The 22,521-nt window shown below is 47.8% G+C and overlaps 1 protein-coding gene across 1 annotated transcript in view; it reads right to left on the bottom strand.

Annotated features, from left to right (window-relative positions):
- Hhat (hedgehog acyltransferase) overlaps positions 1-22,521 on the bottom strand; it is a 238,387-nt gene that overhangs the window by 182,702 nt on the left and 33,164 nt on the right. The window contains exons 5-6 of the mRNA XM_028760381.1: positions 9,593-9,787; positions 8,351-8,566 (exon numbers count right to left, since the gene is read on the bottom strand). Coding sequence (XP_028616214.1) covers positions 8,351-8,566; positions 9,593-9,787 — 411 coding nt within the window. The remainder of the gene's footprint in view (positions 1-8,350; positions 8,567-9,592; positions 9,788-22,521) is intronic.

Consider the following 22,521-nt stretch of genomic DNA (forward strand, 5'->3'; position numbering starts at 1 on the left):
TCACCTCACTATGTGGGGGTCACCTCACTGTGCGGGGTCACCTCACTGTGCGGGGTCACCTCACTAAGACACTCTAGCTGAAGTTGGGCTTGCTTGGTGCTGCACACTGGCACACTGAAGCATCCTGTCTAGATGAACGTGCTAACAGCCTCCAGAGGTTTGTTGCCACATCGCCGTTCTCACACACAGCCGAATCTGCCCAGCTTCTAACAGGTGCTGTGCACTTAGCCTGCAGCCCAAGTCCCCAAAAGCCCAGTGTGCATCTGGAGTGCCAGGACCTTGCCAGTATACACTACCAACCTGGTGAGCAGAGACAACATATGGGTGATGGCAGGAAATCCACCTCCCCAGCTTGCCATTGGAGGCTCTGCTAGGTGTCCCCAAGCCACAGGCAGTTCAAAATGACACAAATACCTACGAAGCGAAAGCTTCGTGATGACAACATTCCTACTTCCTGGTAGCCTAACTGTCCCCTACTCTTCTTTGAGGAATATGTCTGTGTCACCTCTGCCAGGAAGGACAGAGCATCTCCTACAGCCACAGGTGCACCCAGGAGAAGCTCATTACCCAACTCCCCTGAAAAGTCACTCTTTTCTAAAGAAGAAAATAGGAAGGCTTTTATTCAGGGCTGAGGAGATGGTTGAGTAACTCAAAGTCTAGTCAAATACACAGGACCCAAGCATGATCCTCAGAATCCATATAAAAAGCCAGGCATGATAACACACACTCTAATCCCAGAACTGAGGAGGCAGAAACAAGAGCATCAGAGATATGACTACTCAGCTTATCCTACATGGTAAGCTGCTGGCAAGAGACCTCATCTTAAAACAAAAAGTGTTGGCTCCTACACACATGCATACACACACACACACACGTACACACATGATATGCACACTCACACACATGTGCACACACATATACACACATGATACGCACACTCACACACATGTGCGTGCGCACACATGCGTGTGCACGCACATGTGCCTTTCTGGAAGGTTGGTAATCCTGACAGTCCACTTACACTTAGATGTAGTGGAGTCTCTTATTGCACGTCATTTGTCCCTTGCCTCTCAACAGGAGGGACGGGCTGCTACGCAGTGCTCATCCTCAATGCTGCACAGAGAGCATTCCATTTGAGGCACTTCCAACTGAGGGGACTGTCAACCTTAAGATCCCCGGAAACTGCCGCGGTGGGATTTCAAGCTCAGACGCCGCCGAAAAACACGCATTAGCTCGTCTGCCAAGTGTACTTTAAAATGCATTACGATTTAAAATCTCATTTCATGCAAATTGCATAAAAGGGAATGTCGTCTTTCTCCCTCAGTGATGCTGTGAAGACTGAAGATGGCAGTTGTCAGAGATGAAAGGTTCTTGTCCTTTGCACGGGAGCCATACATATGCCTGAAAGCAGCAAAGGCCTTTCCTGGGTCAGGATGTCTGTCTGCGGGGCCCAGGAACACATGTACCCACCCTCTGCTCCTTCAGAGCTGGAGTGCCTTCTCTGTGGTTTGCCCAAGTCCCTAATCTCCTCTCCATGAAATGCTTCTTACTCGGGCCCAGCATTGATGGCCCCAGCCCAGCCACCCGCAGCAGAGCCGGTGATGTCCATTCCTCTCTCCCAGGAAGTACACCAAACTGGCAGCTGGCACAGCTGTCATGAACCAGATCTGGGCAGCCGGAGCCTCTAGTGTAGTATTCTCGCCTTCCTAATGCTATGGCGAGCCATTAACACAGTTCCTCATGTTGTGGTGACCCCCAATCACAGAAGTATTTAGTTGCTACTTCCTAACTGTATTTTTGCTACTGTTAATAATTGCAATGTAAATATCTGATATTCAGGGTATCTAATATGTGACCGCTATGAAGGGGTCATTTGACCCTCCAAAGGGGTGGCAACACACAGGTTGTCCCTTATGCCCGCCAGACACATTCTATCCTCTTTAGTTCCTGTCACACCAAGTAGGCATAGCAAGATTGTCTTTTTTTTTTCTTTTTTCAAGGCAATATCCTAAATGCTACATGTAGCCAAAGTTGGTCTTGAATTGTGCTTGCCAGCGCTCATGCCTGTGCATCTCTCTCTCTCTCTCTCTCTCTCTCTCTCTGTGTGTGTGTGTGTGTGTACCCATGAAAACCACAGTCCAATATCCAATGTCTTCCTCTGTCACTCTTGACCTGATTGATTGGTTGACTGACTGACTGACTGATCAATTGACTGAGTCAGAGCTTCTCACTGCACCTGGAGCTGCTATTAGGGCCACACTGATCCATCAAACACCAGGGTTCACCTGCCCCACCGCCACCCCAAGCACCAGGGTTACATAGGTGCACTGGCACACCCAGCTTTTATGTGTGTTGTGGGGATTCAAACCCAAGTCCCCATGTTTGCACAGCAAGCACATTACCTACTGAACTATCTTCCCAGCCCTTGATCTTAAATTTCTGATCATCATGTCTCCACCCCACAAGTGGCAGGATTCCAGGCCTGAGCTATGATGTGATGCTGGGGATTAAACCAGGGCCTCAGGAATGCTAGGTAAGCACTCTGACAACCAAGCTCCAGCACCAGTTCCAACACTCCTGTCTTCACTCCATCCTCCCTGCCCACCATCCTCGCTCCTGTCTTCACTCCGTCCTCCTCCCTGCCCACCATCCTCGCTCCTGTCTTCACTCCGTCCTCCCCACCTGCCTTCCACACACCTGTCTTTGCTTCCATCTGCTCTCTAGTCTCTCTCAGGGTTTGAAGATAACATGAATGAAAAGCTGTAGCACTGATTTGATCTTTACAGAACAGTGTCATTCGGGCTGTCTCCCGACCTGGAAACCCCTGAGTCTCCATGGCACTGCTAAGATGCCAACACCTCCCTCTTGCCCTGTGCCTGCCGACCACTCTATGTCATGCCCATCCTGCCTGCAGTGATTCTCTGGTCCCTTCCAGCATCCCAGCACAAAGAGGCCAAAGATGGCCACTGCTCAGCCCCCTCTGCTGGGGTGCCCACCAGGCTGGATACAGCTCAGCCCCCTCTGCTGGGGTGCCCACCAGGCTGGATACAGCTCAGCCCCCTCTGCTGGGGTGCCCACCAGGCTGAATACAGCTCAGCCCCCTCTGCTGGGGTGCCCACCAGGCTGAATACAGCTCAGCCCCCTCTGCTGGGGTGCCCACCAGGCTGGATACAGGGGCCTCTGAACTAGCTTACACGTCCCCTGAACATGCCACTTGTTCAAATCAAACCAGCAGCAATAGTAAGCATAATGACACCCATGTGCCATGGAACCACACTCTCCCCATCTGCTAACCCCAGCAACCCGCAGAAAAGCTAACTCACCAAAGGCAGATCAGGGATTTGAACCCAGAACTGGGCTCCAGGGTGGGAAACCAGACCTTGGTAAGGGAAGTCCCAAGATGAACCGCTCACCCTGCAACCCCATCTGCTCCCCACCCCCAGTACATCTGCTGGAGGAAGAGCCCTCTGCCCTGCTGGACTCAGCCTCACAGCAGCTCAGCATCCGAACTTCCCAGGAGTACAGCGGGAAACTAGCTAAAGCCTGGGTTCCCGACCCTCCACACGTCAGAAATGGCCTTCAAGGAGGCCAGGTAGTAGGTAAAATGTCTCGTTTGTTCGATGAATGAAAATTTTAGAGTATAGAGGACACCTCTTCCACACTTCCCTAGTTTGTGTGTGTAAATTATGTGCTAAAAACTGGAGTAACAGATGTGTGCTGCAGGGATGTTCCTCTCTTGTTTAATATTTGAAGTTTCAGATTCCCATATCCATCCTGCTCATCCCTGCTGAGTTTATTTCCATGTAGGACGCTGCTGCCCCCTGGTGGTGAAGCCTCCTCATGCTCATTCACTCAAGCACTCCAGAGTTCTTCCATTATTGCTTTTCCATCCTCCTTTCTTCCTGGTCTTTCCCTCTAAGATTACCTTTGTAGCCTCCTCCCTCTTCCAGAGGATGCGAGCACCCACCAGCATCCTCAGCAAACGCAGGAATCGAGTGCCTTTTTACTCTAGGTGTGTATAATGCGTGTGAGGTGAGTGTGCACCTCCGTGTGAGTGCAGGAATTACGTGCTACAAAGCACAGGTAGAAGTCAGAAGACAATCTCAGGTGTCGGCACTGGCCTTTCACCTTGCGAAGGAGACTTTTGTTCACTTTTGTGCACGCAGGTCCAGCTGGCCTGTGAGCTTCCAGGGGCTCTGCTGAGCCTTAGCATGGCAGGTGCGCATTACCATGTCTGGCTTTGTGTGGACTCTGGGGATCTGAACTCGGGTCTCACATTTACAGAGCAAGGCTCTACCCACTGAACGACACTTCCAGACCCTGCCTGGCTTTTTATTTAGTCTCGATTTTGTCCTGTGGCTTATTGGGCATTTAATTTTTCTGGGATGACTTTAATAAGCATGGGCAGACCATAGAGGAAGGTTTTGATTTGCCATTCCAAAGTCCCTAACCTCAGCAACTAGAACAGGTAAGAAAGAAAGAACTAAGACCCGAGAAGACCCTGACCCTACAGGGTGAGGCCACCCATTCTCCCCAGTTTGATGCTCAACAGACAGGCAGTCCTTGGCTAAAGGTTTGAGTGAACCATGACCTCAAAGTCTGCTTCCAAGAACCAGACCTAAGACCTGACTACACGCTCCTTCCTATTGCTCCTGTTTGGCTGCAGTTGGAAAGAAGAGAAATATAAGAATGACTTTGCATCCCTACAAAGTGCAGGTCCCACTGGGCAGGTTCCCAGGTACATGACCCGGCTGGGGAAAGCGTTTGTTTCCTCTGAATGGCTTTAGTCTGTGAATCTAAGAATTACTATTCATCCCAGAGGAAGAATGGGACCGAGGTTTTGTTCAAAAGTTATTGGCTGGAAACTCGGGAAGGAGCCACGTTCACAATGGTAAGGAAATTTCGAGAGGCAAGATAGGAAGGGCTGACCCCACCAATCCTGTGCCAGCCCTGCCTCCACCCCACGCCTCTGACAGACTCAAGACAGTAGTTCTCTGTGGGACTGCTTAAGGGTATCCTAGATCATGGTGGATCAGGTGTCTAGAACTTCGAGACTCTGTAGATTCTGGGCGAGATTCTACATGAGAACCGACAGGAGTTCGACACCCCCCAGAACCCAGGATCCTGAAAAAGCGGTCACAGTCTCCATAGAGTTACTACATAGGCCAGGCTATAGGCCTCAGGCCCTAGGGATTTACATACTAATGAAGGCCAGAGGGCAGAGCAAATTAAACATGCCTCCCCCAGATCCTCCCCCAATCCTCCCCCTTTCTCCCTCCCTATATAACTCGGGACTGCCCTGAGTTTTTGGGGGGTACGCCTAGATCCATCTATTATCTGTCATGACAATAAACCTTTTTGGAACCAAGGACTTCCTCATGTTACTGGGGCCTGCCGCCGCCAAGGCCCTCAGGCCGCTGGAACCATAGGATTCCCTCCCTAATGTGGGACCCGCCACGCGCCGCTGTGGCGGCCTTCTTAAATTTTCCCCACAGTTCTCAGCCTCCCTCAAATGCAAAAGCCACCCTCAAGGCACCTGGCATGCCACAATGCTCAGCTCCAACCCAAAGGCCTGGATGGGCATAGGCCTGAGGCCTGGGGCAGGGCCTGAGAACTCATATCATATTCATTCCCTGATGGTGCTACAGACAGGAACCATACTTTGAGGTCATGTGCCAACACTAAGCCACCTATAATCTAAAACACAATCTCAAATGCAGACCTAAAATCACTTCATAATCAAAGAGTGATCCTCAGGAACCAACCAGGGTGTGAGAAACGGTATAGCAAGCCCACCGCAGCCGGGAGCACCAGCGACACTGGAGGACTTCTTAAGTGGGAAGGACAGGCCTTACCCTGCAATTCTAGACTGATGCTATTGCTATAAACACAGGCTTTTGGATAAACTAACAGCTCTGGAATTTTTAAGATAAAATAAGCATTTTCTAAGAACCTTTCTTTTTCTTCACTGGGCATCTTTCAAATTGTCCCAGAAACAGCAACACCTATGGCCCTGTCCTCACAGACACATACATGCATGTTCTGTGTGCATGCATGTGTAGACTATATGTGAGCACATGCATGTGTGTGCTGCATGTGTGCATGCATGTTGTGAGCTATATGTAAGTGTAGGCAATGTGTTACAGATATGTGTGTGTGCTGTATGTGTGTATACATGTTGTGAGCTATACATAAGTGCAGGCAATGTGTTACAGATATGTGTGTGTGCTGTATGTGTGTATACATGTTGTGAGCTATATATAAATGCAGGCAATGTGTTACAGATATGTGTGTGTGCTGTATGTGTGTATACATGTTGTGAGCTATACATAAGTGCAAGCAATGTGTTACATATGTGTGTATGTGCTATATGTGTGCATGCACACATGTGCTCCACATACATGCCAGCATGTGTGTTGTGTTTGTATACATGTATGTTTTATATGAGTATAAGAATTCATTGTATGTATACACATGTGCATCCTTGTGTTGTGTGTACATCTGTGTGTGCCTGGGTGTGTCATGTGTATGTGTGTTATACATGTGTTATATGCATGTGTTGTGTAGACATGTATGTTTATGTGTGTCTATACATAGTCTCTTCAAGATGTCTGTGCTTGGGAGGAGGCAATGACCCTTGAGGAACCACTGTTTTAAGTACTAACGCGTGAGCTAAATTCTTCAAGGATGTCTCAGTACATTAGAGGGAGGGGGAAGTGCAAGGACAGACGTGGCCCGACATCTAGACAAGAATGCTGGGTGGAGAAGGTGTCAGGCCCCTGCAGGGTGAGAGCATACCATCACCCGTAAACATCCTTCAATTCGGTTTGCTTTCTCACTTGGCCCAGAACAATCTGAAGCCCAGTCAGGGCCACCCCGAGAGCAGTCTGTGAATAAGAAAGGAGAGAGCAGGCCAACTGCTGAGCAGCAAGCAAGGCCATCTCTTCCTACTAGCTCAAGTGAAATATCAGGATCCAGCTTCCTGTCCCTGGGCCTTCCCTGCAGTGGAACTGCTCCTGAAACTCACTGTAGCCATTGTCCCCCGAGAATCAGGTCCCTCTCACCCACCCAGGAGAAACCGTCCACCTTTAGGTTATTCAGACAATAGTGTGTGCTCCGATCGGCAGCACACCTAAGTGGGGAGACACACATGTCACAGGTGAGCATGGCAAACACCCCAAGTCCAGGCTACAGTGGGGTTCCTTACTGACTGACTCAAAACAGCCTTCTCGCCACTGATGGTTACAAATTCAAAATGTCAATCAACTCAGAAAGTGTGTCCTGTCAGACGCTCGGTGGTGGCTTCGTCCTGTGTAAATTCATCCACCTCATTATTATGCAAATTTGCTTTAATCTTGGATAAATGGTAAAAGTGTGTGTATATCAAATAATTGTTTTAAAGGAAGTGTGTTTTATGATTTGTTCATAGTAAAAGCTTGATATTTTTGCCTATTTCATATTCACATATCCAGGGTTTAGGTAAGAATTCCTCTGGTAAGTTGGACCTACAGGAGTATCTCTAGGACCACTTCAGAATCTGTTGAAAATTCTGTCCCAGAGTCAAAATTTATTTAATGTTTTTTTTTAAGGCAATTCTAATTGTCAAATCAAATGGCGGCTTTTCAAATCAAACACTCGAGCCTGTGAGGTAGCTCAGTGGGTACACAAGAACCTGTGAGGTGGGCACACTCAGGCCTGTCAGGTGGCTCAGTGGGCACACTCGGGCCTGTCAGGTGGGCACACTTGGGCCTGTGAGGTGGCTCAGTGGGTAGAGGCACTTACACACAAACCTCACAGACTGAATTCAGTGTCAGGATCCTGTAACGGGATAGGAGATACAGATCTTTCACAGAGGTCCTCTGTGTTCCACACACGTACCGTAGCACATGCATGCCTGCACGTGCACACACACAAGCACATGCACACACATGTACACATACATACGCGCGCGCACACACAAATACATAAACAAAAAATGTAAAGTCAAACATCCTAACACAAGCCAACCCAGAGACACTAACTCAGAACTCACATGCTGGGATAGAATGCAGGAAGATATTAATGTCTTTGTTTTCTGTAATTAAACCATTCTGTTTCTTCAAAACCTGCAACTCGTAATACAGGACAGCCTGAAATCTGAGCGAGGTGTCTGGCATCGAAGGATGTCATAGTCCAAAACAGCTGTAACCACACTTCAGCCACTTTCTACTCTATGTTCAAGATAATGCAAGCCCTTTACTGTTCCCAAACTTTTGTGAACCCCACATTCAATATGCAACTCCATTTGGGGTCACATCCCACAGTCTAAGAGATAGGGACCTTCACCAGCCCAGTCTCCAGAGGACTCTACCTGTCTGAAGAACTCCGGGAAGGTAAGGACGGGCCCGTTGTGGAAGACGGGGTAATAGAAGACGTACGTCAGCAGCCATGGGAAGGAATAGAAGATTCGCTGGGCAGACGGAGGCTGCCGGCACAGCTCCAGGCTGAAGCTGGTGTAATACAGGCAGCGGACAGTGAGCGTGAACTGCAGCAGGTAATACTCATCCTCTGTCTTGAACCATCTTCTCTGCAAGAGCGACAAGAAGGAACAGTCTGTGGGTTAGTGGCAAGATGCCACCAGCTCCTGACACAGGAGCTGGCTGGGGAACCTGGGCTAAATGGCTTCTCCTAGGAGAGAAGCTACATAGAACGAGATTTGAGAACAAGAGATTGTCATGTAAATCCCAGTGGCAACCACAGCAGGCAGCGTAGCTGTGGCGGGCAGTAGAGCATGTGCCTTGCATGTGGGGGACCCTAGGTCCAACCCTCTATATACAAGATTCGAAACCAGGAAAAGAATCTTGATTTGGTCCACAAGGGACTTGGCAGGCTATATACATAACTAACCACTCAACAGCCATACAGCCTGCCACTTGCCCAACATCCACCGCCATCAAACACACAACTGACAAACAATCATGTCTGTCAGGATGCCATGGCACAACATCAAGGTTTGGTCTGTGACCTTAAGACAAAACAAACAAATAAAAACAAAAACAAAACAAAAATGTGCTTTTCTCACCTTCTATACAAAGCGTTTCTGTGATCAGCTATATGAGTAGATAATTATTAACCCTATTCTATCAACTAAGAATAAAAGTACTTGTCTTGGGACCATTGTGGACATTGTGTGTCATAAGGAAGGTAAAAGGTCCCTAAGAAACAGTGCACTCAACATGTATATTTAAGAATATAGAAATGGGATGGCTCTGTTTCTAGCCCTCAGGTCCCATGACATTTGCCATCCTCTGTTAACATCCAAACTGAGAAAAAAGGTGACCCTGGACAACCTCACAGGACTCAGACAACAGACCCATGACTGCTGAACACAGGTAAGTGCTGCAATAATCCTGCAAGGCCACTAGGTGGAGCCCCATGGAGGGACTACCGCTGCTGTGTACGGAGCTGAGTGCTGCAATAATCCTGTAAGGCCACTAGGTGGAGCCCCATGGAGGGGCTACTCCTGCTTTGTATGGAGGAGGAGGCTACCGGATCAGAAGCCAAGACACCTTCCCCTTCCGTGTGGTAAGATAGGCAGGAGGAAGACACTTACCTTAACTTCCTCCACACTTTGCAGCCTCAGGGTGGAGAGTAGAAGGAGAGAGCACAGCCAGGACAGGAGCATTGATCGGAACTGCGCCACGCAGAAGGCGATGGTGGTGTGGAGAAGGACCATGACCACGCCTGGAGCCCCCAGTACACACCAGCAGGCACACATTCCATAGACCATGACAATCCAGGGTCTGTGCTGTAGAGGGGCGGCCCAAAGAGAAGGACAGGAGGTGAGCTCACAAGTGTGTCTCGGAACACACCCTTATGGCAAGGGCACGCTTCATGACCAGAATCCAAATCTCGTCCTCACTGCCCTGCCAGGTCCACCAGACTCGGGCAATCACGTTCCTGTCCTCAGCCAGGGCCTCCTCGCCTACTAGATCCTACAACAGTGAGATACTCAGCTGACTTCCATCCAAGGATGGAAAACACCAGCTGGGTAAACCCACATTCCCACACCCTGCGGACAGCATGTAGAAGCCAAAAGGAACTGTCATGTACACTTCTAGGAGCCTTAGAAAAAAACCGGGCTGTCCGCACCAAAGCCTTCTGATGTCTTAGACTTGACATCAAGTATCTAATTTCATCTTTCTGGAAGATCCAACCCATGTACGTTTGCCTATGAATGCAGCCCAAGACAAAATCATAAGCTAACTTGAGGACTATGGAGCTTTTTTCAATTTCTCTTCATAACTCAATTTTTTCAGTCCTCAAGTGTGAACTTCTTAGGTGATATGGCCCAGATGAAGCCAAAAGGTTGGACACCCTTAGCATACCATTTACAGTCAAATTTATGTCACAGAAAAACAGCATCTTCTCAACCTTTTGTGATGTCAAGATCTTTAACTGGTTGACATGTTGGTCCCAATTTAAGAGACTCAGCTTGCTAGTCTGTTTCACTAGAAAACAGCTTTAGTTATTCCACTGATTAACTAAACACGTGAATTAACACAGCTTCGCTGTTATGATGTTTCTTCCTTATGTCCAGCTGCTAAATTCTTATTTATAAAACTGCACTAGGCCTAGGGAGATGGTTCAATAGGTAAAGCACCCTCTGTGCAAGCATGAAGAGCTGAGTTCAAATCCCAGTACCTACATAAAGCCACGAGTGGTAGCATGCACCTATAACCTTGGAGAGACAAGCGGCAGAGGCAGGAGGACCCCTAGAAACTGGAAGACCAGCCAGCCTGAAGCACAGCAGTGAACAAGAAACCTTCCCCAAACAAGGTGGAACCTGAGGTGCAGCACTCAACATCGTCCTCTAACTTCTACACATCCCTAGTGGTACAATGGAGCTGCACTCATGCACGAACACACACACACACATACACACACATACACACACACACATACACACACATATACACACACATCATACACACATACACACACATATACACACACATACACACACACATCATACACACACATACACACACATACATACACACACACATACACACACATATGCACACATATGCACACATATACACACACATACACACATACACACACATACACATACATCATATACACACACACATACACACATACACACACATACATACACACATACACACACATCATACACACATACACACATCATACACAAACACATGCACAGACAACTTGTTAACTGCAATAAAGGACAAGCAAGTGGCTCAGTGAGTAGAAGTCCTTGTCCCCAACTCTGCAAGCCTGGCAGTGTGAGTTCTGAACCCTTGGGAAGGTGGAAGGAGAAAACCAACTCCACACAGTTGTGCTCTGACCACACATGCTCCCCACACACAGATCATGAACACGCTAAAACGGACTGCAGTGAAGAGATGTGCATGTCTCGGGAGGAGGGGGCTTGCCTCGTACACGCCAGGCCTTTCATGTGATCCCTGCTCTACCAAAAAGAAAGTACAGAAAAAGCAATAAGGATTTTTCCTTTTTATTTCATGTGTATAAGTGTTTTACCTGTAGGTATGTGCACACACATGTGTACTGTGTATGTATAGTGCCCACAGGAGATGGTGGAGTAGTTACAGATGGTTGTGAGCTACCATGGGGTGCTGGGAACTGAACCTGGGCCTTCTTAACTGCTGAGCCGGCTCTCCAGCTGCCGGGTTTTAATATTCATCAGCCGTGTGTCAGCACAGTTGACTATCTAAGGCTCGGCAGTGACCATTAACTATCTGCATGGTCTTCAGCAAGTCACAGCAGGTCTCTGTGGCTCCAGTGCTTTGTATATAAAACTGGAACAGTAAAGTATTTCACAAGAACATCATGAGCATAGTGAAATTGTCTGTGAACCACAATTAGTGCACACAGGCAAAGTAAGGGCTCCTCAGATACTACTCAGGTCCAAGCTGTGACTGAAGCTCAGGTGACAGAGGCTTGCCCAGTGTGCATGAGGCAGTGTGTTCTAACCCCAGTACTTCACAAAATGTTTATACTGACATAGGCCAGTTATCTCGAACTCAAAGGGAAAGGCAAAGGGGTAAGAAGTTCAAGGTTATTCTTGGTATATAGTGAGGTTGTAGCTAGCCTGGGCTATAGGAGACACTATCTCAAAAAAAAGTTATTTCTAAGAAATACAATGTCATGAGTGTGCATTTTGAATGATGGGTTTTCAGAAACTTTTCAAAACTGAAGAGTCGGATGAATAAGCTTAGACCTTCTGCTAAAAGGATGAGCTGGGCCTAGTGACTCGGGCCTGCCCTAGTCAGGATGCTGAGGCAGGAGGATCACAAGTTTAAGACCTGTCTGAGCAGTATAGAGAGACCTTGTCTAAAAAACAAAAAGCAGAAATGGGCATGGAGCCTGAGGTTCAGTCCCCAGTATGGCCAGAGAGACGACAGACAGACAGAATAATGACAGAGAGACAGAGACATATAGAGAGACAGCAGAGACAGAGAGACTGGATGCAGGGCAGGACTGGAGCATGGACACTTGCCCATCCCGTTGTAGGTGGCAGCGCCTGTAAACCGTTGTGTATGCTCACCTCTTCCACAGACCTATATTCCAGCTCAGAAGAACATCTGCAGCGTGAGACTAACTCAGCTGCTTTTACATTCCAAGAAAACCAGAGAAATGTGAAGCTCATTTTTACGGTTTTTTCCATCCTGCTAACCCCAGAAAACAGCCACATAAATTTGCTTCAAACTTTCCCCGGTTTTCTCACCTCCGGGCAGGATCCAATTTTCAGAAACCAGGTCACCAAAGACTATTTTAACACATGGTTTTAACAAGTCGGGGAAAAGGTTCTTTTCAACACAACCTATAGCTCTTGCTATGGAGATTGGGCACACATGTGTACACATGTATGCATACACAGTCACACTTTCAGTAAGTGCCATTTCTGCTGGGAAGAGCCTGTTTGCTGAGCTTCATTTGAAACTCACCACAGACAGAAGCTGCTCCAAGTTGGGACAGAAAGAACCTTCAGAAATACTTAACAGCACTGTGTGGACCACCAACACTCCAGGAAGTCTATGATGAATTTGACAGTGGTCACAAGAGCCACTTGTATGCAGGTGAATGCACCCCACACACCTGGTGCAGGCAGACAACACTGGGCGTTGTCCTGAGACAGAAGGGGAAACACTTTCCTGCTGACCTCAGACTCCCCAGCCTTCACCTTCCTGAAGATAGAAAGTGGGACAGTGGCCTAACACACTATCTTACCTGCACAGAAATGGAGTGTGAGCCAGTGCCACTAAAACACTCACTTTCATATTCAAAATGTTAAAATGCCATTAGAATCCCCACCCACTCCAAACATCACTAAAACCCAGGTACAACATGGGCACCCCTGACCTGACACCATGGCAGGGCAGGGAAGGTCCCATTACTGTCCTCACCGTCCCTTTTACACACAGGCTGAGCTCTGGAATTGGTGGTACAAAGAGGGGTCTGGACACCAGAGGCCTAACCAACCCTGCCCCCCCATCTCCACCCTGATGTGCTTATGTATGGCTCAAGCATTTGTCTGCCCCTGGGTATATCACCATGGAGCCTGCCATATGAACCAGGACACAGCTGCTTTTACTTCTCAAAAAAAACAATTAACAAGAAATCACGTGCATCATGTTTTATGCCAAAACTATGTTTCTAACTTGTCACTAAATGGGCCAGGAAGTTCTTTCCTATGTTCTCTGGGATCTGAACACTTGAGCACTTACCACACATGCGCAAGCGCGCGCGCACACACACACACCATGTCGGTCTCGGATTTCTTTAAAAGGTAGCGTTATTTTTATTTTATGTGTATGAGTGTTTGCCTGCATGTATGTCTGTGTACTATGAACATGCCTGGTTCCTGAAGATGACAGAAACAGTGTTGGATCTTCTGGAAATTGAGTTACAGATGGTTGTGTATGCTGGAAACTGAACATAGGTCCTCTGCAAGAGCAGTAAGTGTTCTTAACCACTGAGCTGTCTATCCAGCTCCCAGGCTCAGGTTGCTAACGCCCATTGCCTTAGGTAGGATTCCTATTGCTGTGATGAACCGCCATGATCAAAGCAACTTGGGGAGAAAACAGTTTATTTGGCTGAACTGTCACTGTTCATCGTTGAAGGAAGTCAGAACAGGAACCCACACAGCAGAAGCCTGGAGGCAGGGATTGATGCCGAAACTATGGAGGGGTGCTGCTTACTGGCTTGCTCCCATGGCTTGCTCAGCCAGCTTTCTTATAGAACCCAGGCCTGCCATCCCAGGGATGACACCACCCCACAACCAGGCTACACCACTCCCAGACTTACACACGCACACACGCACACACTCACACACACAAACATACATGCACACACACACAAACACACATGCACACACTCACATACAAATACATACACACAAATACATCTGGGCTTCTGCAGCCCTGGGCTGATACTCACCTACTTACCTACTCAGGAAAGTAGAAAAAAGAAAACTCAGTCTCAATGGTGAGCTATGGTGTTTCTAACTTAGAACTTTGCATTTTAAGCAAATATAACTTTACACATCTTTCCTTTGTGTATATAGGTGTGTACATATATGTTTGTAATCATGTATGCATATGCGTGCATGTATGTTTGGAAACCAGAAGTCAGTCTTGAGTGTGTCATTACTTAAATACCATCTGCCTTGGTTTATTTTTATATTTTTATTATTTTGTTATTTATTTTATTATTATTATTATTATTATTATTATTATTATTATTATTATTATTTGTGTGTGTGTGTGTGTGTTTGTGTGTGTGTGTGTGAGCACGTGTGCACACATGCATACTCATGCCAGGACACTTGTGTCAGAGGAGGTCAGAGGTAACTTGTGAGAGTCAGTTCTCTCCTTCTACCATGTAGATCTCAGGGACTGAACTCAGATCATCAGACTTGGAGGCAAGCACCTTTGTCCTCTGAGACATCTCAAAAATAAGGCCCACATCTTATTTTTTGAGACAAGGCCTCTCACTGGCCTCAAGCTTGCCAAACAGGCGAGGCTGACCAACCAATGAGCCTCAGGAATTCCCCGTCTCCATCACCCACCACATCCAGCTTTTGTGGTGTTTGTTTGTTTTATGTAAGTTCTGGGAATCAAACTGAGATCCTCAAGCACACAAGGTAACCACGTTACTTGCTAAGCGGTCCCCCAGTCACACAACATTCTTCTTCTACCTGGGACTCATTCTGAGACAGTTGTACTTCCCGTGCTCACAAGAAATAACACCTTTTGTGCTGTGCTTCATTCAGTTCCCCCAAAAGGACCTTTCGAAAAATCACAGAATTTTATCACAACCACACAACTACCATCTGCCAAACTTACAGGTTTCCCATTTCATCTCCCTATTTTCTACACAATTTTACCACATGTGAAGGTTCAGCGTCCACCTCACAACATGTGAAAGTTCAGTGTACACCCCCACAACATGTGAAGGTTCAGTGTGCACCCCACAACATGTGAAGGTTCAGTGTGCACTCACAACATGTGAAGGTTCAGAATGCACCCCACAACATGTGAAGGTTCAGTGTGCACCCCCACAACATGTGAAGGTTCAGTGTGCACCCCACAAACACTCAGAACAGTCTTGGGATTCACACCCAATCCCCTTGCACTCCCACCACCCCATCTCCTACCCATTAATCTCTTCTCCATTTCCAAAATGCTGTCATTTCAAAGAAATCACACGGATTCCACTAAGCTGCTGTGGCTAACACCCATTTCTCCGCCAGCTTCCCACGGTATGGATAACCTCGGTTTGCTTAATCACAGACCGGCTGAAGGACATCTCAGATGTTTGCAAGTTAGGGCTATTTCGAATAAAACTGATGTCCTCCTATCTGCACAGGCTTTTGGTGTTAAAAATAACTTCTCATTTCCCGGAATGAGCGAGTGCCTGAGAAAACACTGGCTGGGGGCATGCCAGTTACATGTCTGGCACCACAAACAGCTTTCTGGTCTGCCACCGTTCAACACCAACAGGGGTACATGAGTGCGCCCGACATTCCGCATCTCCACAAGCATCTGTGGTGTTTCCACGTTTCGGCAGAACCTTTATGAGGAAAGTACATAGTGCCGTCTCATCGTGATTTAGTGTTTACAACACTAGCAATGGTGATTTTAAAAGCCCGAACGACGTGGTACCTGGTTAGATGGGCTGAGAGAACTCTTTGGATGGATGTGTGGATAGATGGACGGTTGGATGAGTGGATGAGTGGATGGATGGACGGTTGGATCAGTGGATGGATGGATGAGTGGTTGGATGGTTGGATGGATGGGTCCATTTATACATTGATCCACCCATCCACTGCAGATGAGTGGACAGGTGAATGCATGAAGATGCATGAATACAGCAGCATACAGACGGGGGGCTTCCCCAGGTATTCAGAGTTAACTTGACAGATGACACAATCAGCATCAAAGTGTTGGGTTTCTGATCCACTAATGTGAAAACCTTCCAAGCCTCAGGCTCCACCTCACTCTGTAGAAAAGGATCTCTTCCCTCTCAGTACAGACAAGACATCGCTTTATAGCTCATGACCAGCCTCCTGATTCCTCTCACACCCACCTGCTCAACCTAGGAAACGGTTTCTCTAACAGAAAGTGCTGTCTGCCACTCTGACCCGATGGGAGGGACACTAACTAATCCATCAGACCGCACCAGCTACGATCTGCGCCGTCGACAAAGCCAGAGTTCCTCTCCCTTCTTTTGAAGTCTCCATTCTTCAAACCTCCTCTGCAAGGGTCAGGACCCAGAGAAACACTCTGGCGAGGGCCCCTCACAGCATCTGTATCTGCTTCAGCTCACCCTGTGCTGTGGGTACTAAGTGGCAACGGGATGTGCCTCAGATGCCCATGCTAGCTTAGGTCTGCATCGAAGACTGAGGGCTCAAAGCTTTGGTCAGCGCTCCCACTAGCAGCAAATGAGACTACATATGCCAAGAGACCGCTAGTCAAGCACTGATTGAGAAAGAAAGTCAATGTGTACGCTCCTGTGTGTCATGGTTTGTTACATTTTATTTCATCGACTGCAGTAGGTTCTAAAGTAAATAAATATAAGTACATACTACCTGTCTTAGCCAATGTTTCTACTCCTGCACAAAACATCATGACCAAGAAGCAAGCTGGGGAGGAAAGGGTTTATTCAGCTTACACTTCCACATTGCTGTTCATCACCAAAGGAAGTCAGGACTGGAACTCAAGCAGGTCAGGAACCAGGAGCAGAGACCATGGAGGGATGTTACTTACTGACTTGCTTCCCCTGGCTTGCTCAGCTTTCTTATAGAACCCAGGACTACCAGCCCAGGGATGGCACCACCCACAATGGGCCCTCCCACCCTTGATCACTAATTGAGAAAATGCCTTACAGCTGAATCTCATGGAGCCATTTCCTCAAGGGAGGCTCCTTTCTCTGTGATAACTCTAGCTTGTGTCAAGTTGACACACAACCAGCCAGTACACTACATTAGATAGATAGATAGATAGATAGATAGATAGATAGATAGATAGATAGGCTCTCCCCAAAGAAGAAAAAGCAATCTACTCCATCTGAGTGCAGACAGCCACATCCCAGCCAGATCTTCCTGGGAGTAAAGGTCACCGGGCCTTTATCCAGGAAACTTCACCTCATTAGACAGTAGTAATGGAAGGAGTGGAGTGGGTTCCAGGACCGACATCAGTGCCTGAGGTTCTATTTATGTGAGGATCTGACACTCCTCAGAGAGCGGCTGCTTACCCCATGAAGAGCTTCCTCAGCCTGTGCTTATCCTTCAGTGAGGACCTGAGCCAAGGGGCCAAGACTAACCATGCCATGCTCCAGCCAGACCACATCAAGAAAAGCACGGAGCCCCACAGCAGGGCAGCCTTCTCAGAACTCCTACAGGATCGTTTTAGTTTGAGGGCTGAGAACGCTGTGTCTCGGGCGGTGGAAAGCCACAGAGGCATGAGAGAACGGGCAGCAGATGTGACCCATCTCCACAAAGCCCAATCATAACACACCCTCAGCCAGAGCTCAGCCATCACTCAACCTTCCTCAGGCTCCTCGCAGAGACGCCCTGACCTAGAGGAAAACCGTTTCATCTCAGCCAAGAAGCTCAAGGGAAAGTTTCATTACTTTATTACTTACATGACCAGAGGAAGGGGAGAGGGAGGGAGAGGAGGGAGTGAAGGAGGAGGGAGGAAGGGGAAAAGAAGGAGGCAGGGGGTGGGCTATGCTTCTGAAAGAAGCCTGGCTCTCCCTGGGAGGTGGTGGACCCAAAAAGGAAAAAAAAACCCATCCTGGATGGAGACAGGAAACATTGTTCAGGAGTCAGGGCTTTGATCAGAAGCCATCTGACGCCTGTCCCCAACTGGACTGCTCAGGCTTCTGGATGCCCCAAAGGAAAGCAGAGTAGACAAGGCTGCGGCTCAAATCTTCCATTCTGAAAAAAAGCACCAAAAACAACTCTGCCAACGAAGACCAAGAGGAATACTTCATCCAGGTGGTGAGAGGGCTGGAGCTAATGAGGCCAGGGTTGTGGTCCAGACTCACAGAAAGGCCGAGCCAACTCTGACAAAGAAGCACTGTGGCCCAGCCACAGGCAGATCTGCCAGCCAGCTGCCTCACAGCCCAGCCTGTGGTCAGGCAAAGGTGAGACACACAGGGAGAGGGCTCAGCTCTCACTCTGCCTCCTTCCAAGGAAAATGCAAGGCCCTCCTCCCCAGCATGGGGTAAGATGTGTTCTGCTGAGTTTGAGCTGGATCTGCCTGCCTAGCCAGACCTCACAGCACCACATAGGAAGCTAAACAAGGGAGCTCCACTTCCCAAGCCAGGACTGCCACCTCCAGCAGGCCTCTGACTCTGCAGTGGCCAGCATGCCTGGCCCACTCCTTGCCTTGCGTACTTGCTGCGAATGGGAGCACCACCACTATGCCGGCTGGCTGTGCACGGCTCAGTGATGAGCACTCCTTCACTTCTGACTCCCAGTCAGCTGGGACTCCAGCCCCCAATCCCCAGGAAAACAACCTCTCTCCCGTTCTTATTCCCAGAACAGCCTGAGACCGCAGTTCAGAAGCACACAGTCACAGGGCCAGACCCACCTCTGTCCCCAGGGATCATGAAATCCCAGTCTCCAGTGCAAGGGATTGAACGCAGGGCAGCCCGCCTCAGGCACAGATACAGCTCTGCCAATGAGCTGCCTCTCAGCCCGCATCGCTCCTTTTCTTAATAGGACATAGGAAACTTGCAGGAGCAGGGCAGACATAGCCTGGGAGAGCACTGCTTTGCAGCCTCTCCCCACTGCCCCAGAAGCCACTGCTATCCCAATGCAGGTCTGAGGACACAGAAGTGACTTAATGGTGGCACTTATTCCAAACCATTCTAAGTTCCACACTGTGGCTTCAACTGGCCTTGGCTAGACCGATATTAATATTAAGAATAAAATGCATACATTCCCTTGTTGTTATTCTCTAACTAACACAGTATCACAGCTGTTTAATGTCTGAATTGTTCTAGAAAGTATAAGCAAGACACTAGGAGGATTGTGCAGTTATATGCGAATGTCATGCCATTTTGAACCAGAGACTTGGGGACCAGTGAGCGCCCTTTCAGTGCATAAAGGTGCCTGACGGCCTGGGTTTGACCTCCTGGTCCCACATCTTGGGAAAAGAGCTGACTACAGAAGGTAGTCACACTTGTGCCGTGGTACATATGTACGCATGAGCGCATGTGTACACGCACACACGTACACACACACACAGAGAGAGAGACAGACAGACAGACAGACAGACAGACAGACAGACATGGAGAGATAGAGAGAGACACACACACAGAAAGAAAGAGATACAGAGGGGAGAGAGAGACAGAGAGATAGACACAGAGAAAGAAACAGATACAGAGGGGAGAGAGAGGCAGAGAGACAGAGGGAGACAAAGAGAATTAGACACAGAAAGAAACAGAGATACAGAGAGAAAGAGACACAGAGAGAACAATTTTTTAAATTTATATCTAGGACTCAGGCATCTGTGAATTTTGACATATTTAAGGGTTCCTAAAAGCAATCACCCAGTAGACACCAAAGTCTACAACAACACTACCTCCAAAGACAAACCTAGAAATAAAAGCTTCAGGTAAACCAAATCCCGCAGTGGGGACCAAGTGTCCGACACATGAAGCCTCGGGTTCACAGCTGAGCTGCACGCAGAGCCCGGCAGCTGTCTCCTTTCGCACAGCACACCAAACACACTGTTAGTGCCCCACTTCCGGGTCTCCTGTGCACGGAATCACGGCTGATATGGTTCTCTGCATCTCGAGTTCCTAGCTCACCATCAAGAACCACAAATTCACCAGTGCTGGTAATAGCACCTATAATCTGTTCGCTACAGCTTGTCTGTGTCACCAGGATGGACACCAGCTGCATCTGCCTCTTCAGCCTCAGAGAGCAGGTCAGGATTCACAATGTGATCTGTGGGTGTGTCTCACTGGGTTGCCAGGGATATGTTGTCCTCAGAGGAGACAGCCAGTACATGTGCCTCCTTTCCAGGAGACCCTGAGTGGCCAGTGCCCAGTTTCTTCAGGGAAATCTTTGTTTATTTTTGCATAATTGTAAAGTATGGATTGATAACTTGTATCTGTTGTTAATATATAGTTGCTTAATTATTAATGAAGTTAGACTCTTCTCCCTCAAGTTTAGGCATAGTAAGTCATTGTCTTATGGGTTAAAAAAAAGGTTTTATGTTAGTACGTTAAACTCTGGGATTGGAGAGATGGTTAAGGGTACTGTCTGCTCTTGAGAGAACCCATGTTCAGTTCCCAACATCCACACTGCAGCTCAGAACCACCGGTATCAGCTACAGGGGCTTTGATAACCATTTCTGGATCCAGTCATACCAGGCATACACATGGTGCACATACATGCAGGCAAAACACACATACATAAAAATAAATTAAATAAGTTAAAACTCAGTTTTGGAATGTTTTAAATTAACTTGTTTATTTTACACATATGAATGTTTTGCCTGCATGTTATATCTCTGCATGCCATTTGTACCTGGTGCCCAAGGACACCAGAAGATCCCCCTGAGACAAGTAACAGACAGTTGGGAGCTGCTAAGTGGATGCTGGGAGCTGAACCTAGGTTCCCTGAAAGAGGAGCCAGTCTCCTTAACTAATGAGCCATCTCTTCAAACCTTGGAAAAAATTAATGATAAACTGCTAGAAATGTTGCAAAAAATAGGAATTTGAGAAATGTATAATAAAGTATTCATAACAAATAAACATTAGTAGTAAAGGCTGAGGCAGCTGCACGCCTCACCACCTCAGGAGTGGGGTTCCAGTGCATACCTATCATCTGGTCTGTTAGAAAGGCCTAGGAAACCTCTTAACATATCCAAGTCTGATAGACTCTACGTCTTAGCTTTGCCATGTCAGAAAGCGAGCGACCACTGAGGTGCAGAAAGTAATCAGTATCATTCAAAAGGAGAGCCTGCGGCTGAGTCTCCCGTCCTCTAAGGCAGCGGCTCTCAACCTCCCTAACGCTGCAGCTCCTCACGCTGCGGTGACCTCCAGCCAGACAATTAGCACTGCTACTCTGTTACTGTAATGTTGCTACTGTTATGAATCTTAATGTAAGTACATGATATGCAGATGACCTTAGGCGACCCCTGTGAAAAGGTCCATGGACACCCCCCAAAAACGGGGTCACGATTCATAGGTGGAGAACCACTGTCCTAGAATAGACAGGATCAAAGATCACTAACTTTGTGGACAGAGTGGATGTTCAGGCACACCTCTAACCAACCAGTGACCAGCCTGTTCCTCTGCTGACTTACTGCCGGTCTCTCTGTCTCTGGATTTTCAGGACTATAGACGGTCCATTCCTTCACCTCTTGAGTCTTTCAAAAGGATGGAGTTTGACTCCTTGGTTGGTCCAGGCCAATCTAGTTGTGTCTGGGTCTCACTTGCCAATTCCAAACACAGGCTCACTTTTTACATTAGGAAGTAGTAACAGAAAGCTCCTATCAGAGGGTCCTGGACAAAAGCCCAACAGTCCCCAAGTGACTGGGGATCCTCCTGGAAGCTTCTTGGGCTTCTTCTAGCTAGCCCTGTGAAGCTGTCACAATCCAGCCTCCTGTGAAATCTCTTTTCAAATATCTACTTTGAAGATCCCCTGTCCCAGGCTGAATCAGGAACAAACCAGCAATGGAATCGAGCATAAAACTGTTACAGCTACCACACTGCTCAATAATAAATGTGTGTGTGTGTGGTATGTGTGTGGTGTGTGGTGTGTGTGGTGTGTGTGTGGTGTGTGTGTATGTGGTGTGTGGTGTGTGTGTGTGTGGTATGTGTGTCTGTGGTATGTGTGTGTGGTATGTGTATGTGGTGTGTGTGTGTGATGTATGTCTGTGTGTGTGGTGTGTGATGTGTGTCTGTGTGTGTGGTATGTGTGTGATGTGTATCTGTGTGTGTGGTGTGTGTGTGTTTGTGTGT

Source organism: Grammomys surdaster, unplaced genomic scaffold (assembly GCF_004785775.1).
Source record: "Grammomys surdaster isolate TR1022 unplaced genomic scaffold, NIH_TR_1.0 130, whole genome shotgun sequence".
Classification (NCBI taxonomy): domain Eukaryota; kingdom Metazoa; phylum Chordata; class Mammalia; order Rodentia; family Muridae; genus Grammomys; species Grammomys surdaster.